Source organism: Hyaena hyaena, unplaced genomic scaffold (genome assembly GCF_003009895.1).
Source record: "Hyaena hyaena isolate Hyena2069 unplaced genomic scaffold, ASM300989v1 scaffold_228, whole genome shotgun sequence".
Taxonomy (NCBI): domain Eukaryota; kingdom Metazoa; phylum Chordata; class Mammalia; order Carnivora; family Hyaenidae; genus Hyaena; species Hyaena hyaena.
Window position 1 is genome coordinate 409,805 of NW_024080860.1, and position 12,248 is coordinate 422,052.

Sequence of the window (12,248 nt, forward strand, 5' to 3'; positions counted from 1 at the left end):
GGTACTACTTGCAGCATATAACACAAATTTCAACAAGCAGAGTACACAGTAAAAAGTTTCCCTCCTACCACCATGGTTATTACCAGTTTCTAATAAAATCTGTCAGAATTATTCTACACACGTTAAAAGATTAAAGAAACCATCAGCACAAGCACCAGAGAACACTATACACACAGTTCTGCACCTTGATTCTATCATGTATCTTCAAGATCTTCACATCAGGGCCTATTAAGCTACCTTATTCTTTTTGATAGTTACATAGTATTTCAACCTATGGAAATACTGTTATTCAACCCCCTCCCCCAGGTACATTTACATTGTTTCCAAGCTTCTGTTACTACTGTACTACTAATGTAGCTAAAAGGCATTGAAGTTATTTATTAAAAACTACTGGGGTAAGAGGCACCTGCATGGCTCAGTGGCTCAGTACATTAAGCGCCCAACTTCAGCTCAGGTCATGATCTCACAGTTTGTGGGTCTGAACCCCGCATCGGGCTCTATGTGAACAGCTCAGAGCCTGAATTCAGATTCTGTGTCTCCCCCTCTCTCTCTGCCCTCCCTAGCTTGTGCTCCCCCCCTCAAGAAGTAAACAAACATTACACCAAAACAAAACAAAAAAACCTACGGGGATCAAAACAAAAGGATATAGGGGCCAATTTGAAAGGGCTCCCATTAGCCTAAGATGGAAAAGTTTGTGCTTCAAAATAAATGTTTCTACTCAGAAGTTCATAAAGATAATCACAACAGCAAAAACCTTACAGGTCACTTCTGAAGCTCGCTATGGCATCAGTGCCTTATTATCTTGTCATTCCCATAAACAGGGCACATTCTCCTACACAGAATTTCAGTCAATAAATGCAGACGGGATGACAGGATTAGATTATCACCATTCCATGACCTAATAATGCAATAGATCTGTAGGCAAAGATGAAAAATGGCTGCTAAAATCATCAGAAGAAAAACTCATAGAAAAATTAAAATAAAAGAATGAATGAAAGCTGTTGAGCCCAGTGATCGTTACTACCATCACAAATGGGAGGCAGCCAGACATCACATGCTCCTGGTGTGATTCGATCACAAGGACTGAGGGCCACCTGTGCAATACTCTGCTAATTATAACTGAACCTGAATCTCACCAAGCTTCAGGGTTCAACTTCCCATTTACAGGGAACATAGGGAATAGTGTACACGTTAAAATGATGCCATGCGAAAGAAGCTTAATCCAGAACATGGGAAATTCTACAGAACAAAATGATCCAGTTTTTTTCAAAGACATGAAAAAGAGTGGTAGTATTACACACTAAACGAGTCTAAGGGACATATGAACGAAACGTAATGAATTAATTTTTGCTCTCTCACTGAAAAAAGGAAATGTAATAAGACAATTTGGGATAACACAGGCAACTGGAATATGGAGTCATATTAACTAATATTAAAGAATTACTACTGTTTAAAAATGGTATTGTTGTTGTTGTTTTTAATGTTTTATTTATTTTTGAGACAAAATACAAGCAGGGGAGGGGCAGAGGGAGAGAGACACAGAATCCTAAGCAGACTCCTGGCTCTGAGCTGTCAGCACAGAGCCTGGCACAGGGCTCAAAACCACGAACTGCAAGATCATGACCTGAGCCCAAGTCAAATGCTTAACTGACTGAGCCACCCAGGAATCCTGACGGTATTGTGGTTATTAACGCTTACAGAAAGTTTTAAAATACATGAAAGAATATAGATGAAATGACATATCTTTAATTTACTGGTAAACACAAGAGCCAAAACAGGGTGGGGGCAGACTAACGGAACAAGATTAAACAAGATGCTATTAACCAACTATTGAGACTATACAGGAAGCTTTTATTTCCTTTCCTTTTGTGTACATTTAAGGTTTGATATAATAAAAAGATTTTTAAAATGAGAACAGGTATACTTTTTAAAAAAACATTTTTCTTTTTTTGCATTTATTTATTTTTGAGAGGCAGAGACAGAGCGTGAGCAGGGAAGGGGCAGAGAAAGGAGACACAGAATCCGAAGCAGGCTTCAGGCTCTGAGCTAGCTGTCAGCAGAGCCCGATGCGGGGCTCAAACCTACGAACTGTGAGATCATGACCTGAGCCAAAGTTGGACACTTAACCGACTGAGCCACCCAGGCACCCCAGGCATACTTTGTTTTATCGCACTTCACAAATACTGTTTTTTGGGGCACTTGGGTGGCCCAGTAGATTAAGTGTATTAATCTTGGGTTTCAGCTTGGGTCATGATCTCACGGTAGGTAAGTTCAAGCACTGTGTCAGGCTCTGCAGCTGGCAGCATGGAGTCTGCTTGGGAGTTTCTCTCTCTGCCCCTCCCCCTCTCATGCTGTCTCGCTCTCAAACTTAAAAAAAAAATTATGTTTTTCACAAATATGAAGGTTTGTGGCAACTCTGCTTTAAGCAAGTCTATTGGTGCCATTTTCCCAATAGCATGTGCTTGTTTCATGTCTGTCTCACATTTCCGAGTCTTATAATTCAGTGATCTCTGATGTTCCTACTGTAACTGCCCTGGAGCACTGCACACTGTGCCTGTATAAGGTGGCAAGCTGAACTGGTATTGCATGTGCCCTGACTGTCCCACCAACTGGCAGTCCCCCCGCCCCATCTCTCTCCAGCTATTTGCCGAGATACAACAATATGGAAATCACATCAACGAACAAGCCTACGATGGCCTGTAAGTGTCCAAATGAAAGGAAGAGTCGCACATCTCTGACTTTCAATTGAAAGCTACAAATGATCAAGCTGAGTGAGAAAGGCAGGTCAAGAGCCAAGACACGCTGAAAGCCAGGCTTCTTGTACCCAATAACCAAGGTGTGAATGCAAAGGAGAAGGTCTTGAAAGAAAGTAGAAACACTACCTAAGGAAGACACAACTGCCAACATGAGAAGGCCTTATTGCTGATACGGAGGAAGTCTCAGTGGGCTGGACAGAAGACCAAACCAGCCACAACATTCCCTTAAGCCAAAGCCGCATCACGAGCAAGGCCCAGCTCCTCAATTCCACGAAGGCTCAAAGGTGAGGAAGCTGAAGCCAGCAGAGGCCAGCTCACTGAAGTTTAAGGGAAGACGCCGTCTCCACAAGGCAAAGCAGCAAGTGCTGATGGAGAAGCTGTGGCAAAGTTATCCAGAATATCCAGCTAAGGTCGCTGATGAAGACGGTTCTGCCCAACAACAGACTTTCTGTACCGAAAGCCTTCTACTGGAAGAAGAGGCCATCTAGGACTCCTGTAACTGTAAAGAAGTCAGGGCCTGGCTTCAACGCTTCAAGGACAGGCAGACTCTCTTGTCATGGGCGAATGCAGCTGGTGACCTGAAGCTGAAGCCAGTGCTCACTGGCCGTTGTGAAAATCCGAGGGTCCTTAAGAATTATCCTAAATCTGCCTGTTGTGAGGATTATGTGAGGAAACTTACGTAAAGTGCTTAGCATAGGATCTAGCATAGAGTAAGTGCTCAAGGTAAAGGTTATTATTTAATACTCTTTGTATTCCCACAGCTGCTCTGGCTTAGGCCTTCATTTTTCATTTGTATTACCCTAAGAACCTTCTGGATTATTTTATCTCAAAAACAATTTGGAGAGGAGAGATTATCTTTCTTTCACACATGCCTTATTTTTTTTCTAGCTACTATATATAGGTTACTCACTACTGACAGACACTGTGTTGGGTATTTTCCAAGCATTACCTTCAATCTTTGTAACAATCCTTTGGAGATGAGAAAAGTTTAAGTGACTTAACCGCTCAAGGCCCTATAAGTACTAAGAGTCAAAAGCCAAGATTTGAACACAAATCTGTCTGGTAGCAAAGCTTGCTCTGTTCCCTAGGCCACATGACTTCCTCTTACTAATAAAGAATTGCAATTTTTTCTAAAAAAAAGTTTTTTTTATTTTGAAATTACAATACTTTAAAAAGTTTCACTAAAGCAGTGCAATCTGGATTGAATCTACCTTTTCAATGAAATTAGTATCTTTTGTGAAATTATTCATGCTTTGTCTATTTATCTGCAATAATGGCTGATTTGTGTCAGGTTTCCACACATGCCCTGATTTACTTTCTGGGCTTTCTAGTCAGTTCCCTGGGTCTACAGTTACCATTCAAGGGCTTGTATCTTCTGTTTAGCTTAGAGGTAATACCAGTATCAGATAGAAGGTGCCTAATAAACACTGGCTAACCAACTAATAAGTGCTTGGAACTCACTTCTCCTATACCACAAGACGAACATACCTGAGAGAAACCTCGAGTAGAACTGTAAGAACTGGTAATGGCATTGCGGCTGGAGCTAGGGATGCCACCGGTATAGGTGCTTGTCAAGGAGCTCATGGAAGAGGTGCGGGATCTCTTATTCAAGTGGTCATCTGAGCTCTGGGAATTGAGACCTCTTTTCAGAGAGCCAGGCCTAATAAAAGAGAAAAAGACAGTGAGATGCGCTATTTAAGGCAAAATTCTTTTAAGGCTTTCATCCATGGTCATAAAATGTTTCTTAAATAAACTTAATACAAAAGGATGAAGCTCTTAATATTACTGTTACCACTTCAACTAAATATCTCTGACAAAAGCAGGAAGGGAAAGCCAAATATTTAAAAAGTGAAACGTATGATTCCACTTATATTTCAGAAAATGCACACTAACCTACAGTGACAAAAAGCAGATCCATGGATGCCTGGGGACAGAGGCAGGGATGGAGGAAGGTGTTACTAAGGGGCACAGGCAAACTTTTGAAGGTGATGGTTATGTTTATTACCTAGACTGTGGCAATGGCTTAACAGTTGGATACATGTCAGAACTTATCAAACTACACTTTAGACAGGTACAGTTTACTATAAATGTCAATTATACTTCAATAAAGCTATTTAAAAATCTATTAAAAAATCAGAGTTAAGAGAAACCAACCAATTTTACTAAGCTTCCAACCGAAACAAAAATTCTCTAAACACCTTTCTTGTAGAGTAGGCATCTAACCTTTGTTACAATGTTACAACTCACTATCTAGAGTGACGAAGGTTAGCCACCGACTAGTTTATTTTTACACTGGATGGAAACATATTTCCTCTAAGGTCCACAGACTTTACCAGGGGATCCCATCTGGAGCCAAACCAAGCGACTGTTTTCCTTTTTTGTTCACATGACTGTTTTCGTTTTTTTGTTCACGCCCTTTAGGTTTTTGAAGAGCATTAGCCTCCCCTCCCTCATTTCCTTACTCCCCTTGAGATTTTTCTCCTTTGGGTTAGTATTTTATACCTTTAAAACCCACTCACGCACCACCACCACCATATAACATCTTATAATTGCTTCACGTGGAATGAATGTCAGGTTGTGTTTATCCTCTCTCACTGCATAGGATGTGGAAGCAAGCATAGCACTGCATGGACGATGTGAGGAGAATTAAAGCAGGACTGCCTCTTGGCTGCTCCATTCTAGTCTCTGTCCTTCTATCAGCACACACTAGGAGCACAGCCGCTCTTCCGACGGCCTTCTCCTACTACTAACTCAAAAGCATGTAAGTTACCCCAAATACCTCTTCACACGAATTTCTAAGCCATTTCCCCTCCTATCCAATTCTCTCCTAAAGGTACTTCAACTCACATGTACAAACAACATTTATCTTAAATTCCATACTACAACATTTTATCCATTGCACATACCTATTTATACATGTGGTTATTAAATACATTTACAAAGTTTCCTGGCTTTACCATACTTTATCCATAGTAATGAAAAATATCAAAAGAAATTAGAAGACACTGTGACACATTCTACTCAAAATGTTCCTCTCCAATATCAAAGATTTGGACCTGAATTAACAAAGCATCACAAAAAGCACAGAGTAAAATCTACAGGACAACAGCTCTGGCAGTTCCCTTCCCCCAAATAGTCCATCTCATTCAGAGAAGAGTCTCACTTACTTAGGCACAAAAGAAGCAGGGACTCCATTGGCCACCAGGGGCTCAAATGCTGAATGTCCACTCCCACTGCTATCATGGCGCCTGTGACAAATCAAAAAACCCTCAATTAAAAGAAATGACTGTTTTTTTCTTAGAGCATCTTCTCATATTCCTGGAGCCTTATACCATTTCTATGGCATATGAGTTCCATGCTAGATAAGTTGCTTCAAATCCTACAGATTCTGAAAAGTAAACTGATTCTAAGACTGTCCTCGTAACAAGGGAAGTATAAACATGCTTCCAGACCTTTGGAACTTTCTCAGGTGTATCGATTAACTGCTAATTCTCTCCAAAGTTTTACAATCATGAATTTAACACTCTACCATCCACAAATTAAAAACAAAAAACCAATGAATACTTTAGGGACCAACCCACACATCCCATAGTGCTCTAGAGGTTAACAGGGCAAGTCTGTTAGAGAAAAAAAGTCACATATCACACATAAGAAGGACCTATGTGTGGTGCCCATAATCCCTGCTTACTCCAAGTGTGAGAAATATAATAGGGTCTTCAGTTACACAGGCTCACAGGGTCAAGAAAAATTATAACCTTGGAGAACAAGGGAGACCTACTGGGAATATAAGGAGGATTCCTTCTCCTGCCTCCACATCCTCCACTCCTTGCCACTCCTGCTTAGCTGGCTGACATCAGTTCAAAGTGCTCACTTGTAAGTCATCTCTTCACCATTAGATTTTCCTATGTCACATAAAAACACTTCCACTTATTAATGTTTCCCTACTGAATCTTACATTGGCAGTATCAAGGATGGCCATCTTTGAACTTGTAGGAGACAAACAATCTAGTCTAGGTAATGGAAACAATGGTTATATTTAACAAGTGTGGGATCCACTGTCTCCTCGGACTGCTTCCTCGACCACCTTATATGAAGAGCCCCCTTCTAATTAGCCTGTTAGTTTTTTGTTTTTTTTTAACTTCTAGACACAATCTAGAATTCCTTATTTTATTATCCAAGTCCCACGGGAACTGTCTTGCTCACTGCTCTATCTACAGTCCCTGGAGTAGGCCCTGGCAATGAGAAGGTGCTCAATCTGTTGAATTAAAAGAGCGGAATCCTTAACTGGTTCTTAGAAAGCCATAAGCAGCTCTGCATCCTAACTAGTGACTTCAACCTCCGCTCTTTCCACACTCAGGAGACAGAATGTTTATTTCATTTTCATTAAGATATCAGAAACCAAACAATGAAACTGGTTTTATTCTCATTACTGGTAAATCTACCATATTCCAGTCTTCACCTTTCATTGCCAAACATTCCTTCAGGACAAGTAAGACATTTGAAATTGGGGTTACCCAAATAACTGAACAACACAAGCTGGTGAAAGGAAGATTGTTAGCATTCTCTTTAAAAAATAAAATTTAGCACATCTGTATCAAAAGTATGAGGCTAACATGGTTAATAGATGTCAGCTTATCTCTGGCACTTACGGAAGGGGTAAATCATAAAGTTTAACCTGTATCTTAGGAAACTAACACCATTCAAGCCCTTGTTTCCTAGCTCTTCCACGGAAGCCAAAGAAGCCAACTAAAGCTCACAAACTGGAGTTGGCCTCTGTATCTTTTTGGCAATGCTCTATATTTCAACAAATCACAGGAGTCCATGTGGGAGGCTGGTTAGTACTCTACTGGGCTGGTTACCTTCTTTTATTTTCCTGGTTATCACAAAATATTTGGTCTTCTTCTTCCACTGTCCTTTTCTTCCTCTCCTTGAGGGCACTCAATACAGTTTCCTTTGCACACGGGTCTGGGGCACTATTTGATGGTGAGGACAGTGTGGAGTTGATTATCTGCTCTGGTCTGTAAGGAAAGATCATATTCTAGCATCAAGACATTTTAATGTCAAGGGTACCCGAGTGGCTCAGTCAGTTAAGCTTCTGACTTGGCTCAGATCATGATCTCATGGTTCGTGGGTTTGAGCCCTCCCTACACACTGGGCTCTCTGCTGTCAGCACAGAGCCTGCTTCAGATCCCTCTGCCCCTCCCCCACCCACATTCATTCTCTTTAAAAAACAAACATTAAAAAATAATAATCATGCCAATAATAATCAATAGCACAGACTTCAGTCAATGGAAATCAGAAGCTAACCAATAAATAAAGTATACACTGATAGAAACTGCCCTTAACAATTAAAACTACAGTCTAAAGCCAAAACAAAACAAACAAAAAAACCGTTCAAGGATCAGATTTAGGGATTTGAATAAGCAGTTTCTTCCCTCTTATGCTTTACATTTGTTTTGTCAGAGGAACAGCTGTGGAAGAATTAAGTGGAAATAAATCGGAGTTTATTCTGGCAGCAGTAATACTCACATTGGCGACCGAGTCAATTTACTATCGGGAGGAGCAATCCTCACTGTCACTGGGCTGCACACCATTTTGGAATTACGAACAGACAGCACAGTCTTCTTGTGACAACCATTCCAGCACACTGTAGGAAGTACCCCCAGAAGGGAATACTGGGCCTGCTGGATTGGGTATCGTCTTCGAGGTGTTATTACAAACCGGTTTGATAAAGTCCCACAATCCCTATGGAGAATGAGACACACACTATAAGAACCAAAGAAGCTTGAAAGAAGGGCAGAAAATGTAGATTACTAAAGAATCATGTGGGTTCCGTTATTCTCCAGAGAGCTTAAACTGCTTTTTGAGCCACACAAAACAGCATTCTTACGGCAACATTCCCCCATTCCATCTACCGGTGGCAAATGGCAGCTGCCGAACAGCCGTCCCCGCAATGGATTTGAAAGATTTTGAGAGGGAAAGTGAAAACCCTGCTCACACAAGGAAACTACAATGGAAGGAAAATGCATGTTAGGACTTGCCAGGCAGCACTTTTCAAGAATTCCTAAAGTGTTTCAATTTTTTTATGCTAAGTAGTAAGTAATATACACCCAAAGTTAAACATTCTACTCATCTTTCAACTACATGGTCTTATCCATAATCTAACACTTTCACCAAAGTTTTGGATTCTCTTGTGTCAGTTGGCCATTGGGACTAAATGGAATGATCAAATTTTATCAAAGAGGGGTCTCCTGGGAACACTACTCTGACGTAATTTTTCGTACTGTTCCAAAAGTAAAAAAATACAGCAAAACATACGATCTAACTAACTCCTGAAGGAGCAAGATATTTTCACCAGAAGTAGGGATACTTTAGTAGCTTATTAAGTATCCTGCTAAATCCATGCTGTATTAAGTTTTAAAAACCGTAAGGAGGGGAACAGCTCTGCCATCACATCTCATCCCAAAGGTTCAAGGAGGGCAGGAGGCGGCTGACACACACCAAGATGTTTCAAGAGGACAAAGAGACACAGAATCCTCTTTGGACTTAACGAAAACCGGATTTAAAAGTTAAGACCTCAATTCGGAGCTGGTCGACAGAGAGGAGGGTCTGGGAAAGGTGAGCGTATCTTACCGGTGGGAAGGCTTCCTAGAGGATCGGAGAAGAGGAGTGGGGAGAGAGGGGTGAATGTGGTGAGCGCGATGCGGCGAGTGCGCGGGCGGCGCGGCGCGGGCAGACGCACGGCGGCGGCCAGGCCTCTCCAGCAGGTCCCTGGCCTCCGGGGCGGGGGCAGGCTGCGGGGGGCCGGGCTTGCCCAGGTAACTGCCCATGAGGAGCAGTTCAGCGGGGTCGGGTCCTTCGAGCGGGCTCCGCGGCTCGAGGAGGTTTCCGTTTACCGCCGACTTGGCCGGGGGCGAGGCGTGCAGTGCTCGCTGACGCCGCGCGCTCCGAACCAGCGAGGAGAGGGCGCGCGAACCTCGGGGCTCGCGGCTCAGTCCCCACCAGGCCGCGGTGGCCCCCACGGCCAGCCAGGCCAGCGCCGCCGCCGCCGGCACCAGGTACAGCACGAGGCCGAACAGCGACAGGCCGAGGAGCGCCGCCCCGGCCGACCCACCGCAGCCCCCGCCCCGGCCCCGGCCGTCCCTGGCGCTCGCTATCGGCCGCCGCCGCTCGCCTCCGCCAGCCGCCGCAGCCGCCGGAGACATCGCGGCTCCGCGCCGCGGAGGAGACTTAAATATCCCAGCGTGCACCGCGCCGCGCGCCGCGTCATCGTGCGCCAGCTGCGTCACTGCGCACGCGACTCGACGCCCGACCGCCGCGGGCAACGCCGCTGCTGCCCGGCAACGCGCTAGACCCGGCCCAGCTCCGGAAAAGCGGCCTCCCAAAAACGCAGTGCTCGGCTTCTTGCGGGTTCCGCGCGTTTCCGCCACGCACCCATACCGAGGTGAGCCTGTGGAAGAGTCGCGTTAAAAATAAGAGCTCCGGGAAGCGACGTGATACCTGATCCGTGTCATTTTCTAGGGGGCTCAAGTCCCCGGAAGAGATTGTTACCAGAGGTGGTGAGGTTTTTCAGTTGCCCTGTTTACTGCCAAAGGGGGTTTACTTCTACAGCAACAGTGAAATGCAAAACCAACCCAAACCAACCACCCTTTTAAATGTGGATCTAATTCTAATAAATTCGCGATCAAGCAGTCTAACAAAGAGTCTAACAGACTGAGGATCAAACCTGAAGCTGTGATCAGAGTCTGAGTTGCTGCGGTACAAATTGCTTCAGTGGGACAGTAATCTACCAAATTTCACATCATGGTCCAGAATTGGGTAAATTTTGAGGATCTGTGATCAATCTACCTATGTTAATGTGGTGGTCTGAGAAAGTGGGTTGTGGTTGTCAAGGGCTGAGTGTCTGTTGGGGGTCGGAAAATGAAGACTGCTAAAAGGTAGAGTTTTCTTTTTGAAGGAAAACAAAAATGTTCTAAAATTAGATTATGGTGACTGTTGCACAACCCTGTGAATTATATGGTATGTGAATTAAGTCGTAATAAAACCGCTAAAAACAAAAACAAAAAACCTTGGTGGTCTGCCAATTCAGATTTTGACCTAGCTCAGCTTCTTTGATCATTCATTCACTCCAACTACTGATCTACACTGAAGAGATAGATGAAAGGGTAAAAAGACAGAGTCTCTTACCTCTGGAAGCCTTTTGTTTAGTAGAGAAGAAATACGTGTAATTAGAAAGCTACAAGTCAGTGTGGCCAGTTATTAACCAGCACAGAAGAGAGAAGGAATGATAAAGGAGAAAATAGTCTGGGAAGTGTTACTTTAGGGGAGAGAACTGGCTAAAGCCAGGTTCAAGGCAGATGCAGGAGCACTGTGCAGAAGTACAGAGATGGAAAGGAGTATATGATACAAGAGTCTCCAAACAGTTTAATGTGGCTGCAGATTAGGAGGTTTGAGGGAATGGTTGGAAAGATAGGCAGGGCTCAGTAAAGATGCCTCTAGAGCAACTTGGAGATGAGCAAGGCAGGCAGTTCTCCCCAACCCACTCCCAGGGCAATTCTGCTTCTGTTTGATTTCACATAAGACTTCATTTGAAAAGCAAACGGATGGGTTGTTACTCAGGAACAAATGTCAACAGCAGCAGCAGAATGGTGGGACAAAAGCCAAGCTGCAGTGAGTTAAACGATGAATGGAAGACTAGTCAGTGACTGCAGACTTCCCGTTCAAGGAATTTGGATAATAAAGTATTTAGCGGGGCGCCTGGGTGGCTTAGTCGGTTAAGCGTCCGACTTTCGCTTAGGTCATGATCTCGCGGTGTGTGGGTTCGTGCCCCGCGTTAGGTCATGATCTCGCGGTGTGTGGGTTCGTGCCCCGCGTCGGGCTCTGTGCTGACTGCCAGCTCAGAGCCTGGAGCCTGTTTCAGTCTGTGACTCCCTCTCTCTCTGACCCTCCCCTGCTCACGCTGTCTCGCTCTCTCTCTCTCTCCTAGAAATAAATAAAACATTAAAAAAAAAAAAGAAAAGAAAGTATTTAGCTCGGCAAGTTGCTTTAATTTACCATATATTACTGGAATTCAGAGGAGGAGCCAGACATAAAAGCCATCAGTGTACACATGTTGGGAGAATAAGATTACTTTGGCATTAATGTAGTAGAGAGACCTGGGCCCCAGGGCACCCTAGTGTTTAGAGGTTGAAGAAATGGACACACAAAACCTGCAAATTGTTTAGTAAAATTTAGATAAGTACATTAAAATGTAACACTCTGTATGGGAAAAGGCAACACAGGTACTAAAAGACAAGCCAATTAAGACTGAGAAAAAAACAGGGGTGCCTGGGTGGCTTAGTTGGTTAAGCATCCGACTTTCGCTTAGGTCATGATCTCACGGTTCGTGGGTTCGAGCCCCGTGTCGGGCTCTGTGCTGACTGCCAGCTCAGCGCCTGGAGCCTGTTTCAGTCTGTGACTCCCTCTCTCTCTGACCCTCCCCTGCTCACGCTG

General features: G+C 43.8%; 1 protein-coding gene across 4 annotated transcripts in view; it reads right to left on the reverse strand.

Annotated features, from left to right (window-relative positions):
• POM121C (POM121 transmembrane nucleoporin C) overlaps window positions 1–12,248 on the reverse strand; it is a 56,130-nt gene that overhangs the window by 15,338 nt on the left and 28,544 nt on the right. For 2 of the 4 annotated variants that reach the window (XM_039243551.1, XM_039243550.1), the window contains exons 1-5: window positions 9,390–10,032; window positions 8,286–8,501; window positions 7,616–7,774; window positions 5,924–6,004; window positions 4,245–4,416 (exon numbers count right to left, since the gene is read on the reverse strand). In XM_039243551.1, coding sequence (XP_039099482.1) covers window positions 4,245–4,416; window positions 5,924–6,004; window positions 7,616–7,774; window positions 8,286–8,501; window positions 9,390–9,961 — 1,200 coding nt within the window. In that variant the 5' untranslated portion in view covers window positions 9,962–10,032. Of the gene's footprint in view, window positions 1–4,244; window positions 4,417–5,923; window positions 6,005–7,615; window positions 7,775–8,285; window positions 8,502–9,389; window positions 10,033–12,248 lie in introns of those variants that run through there. The other 2 variants (XM_039243553.1, XM_039243552.1) reach the window with 1 other exon arrangement.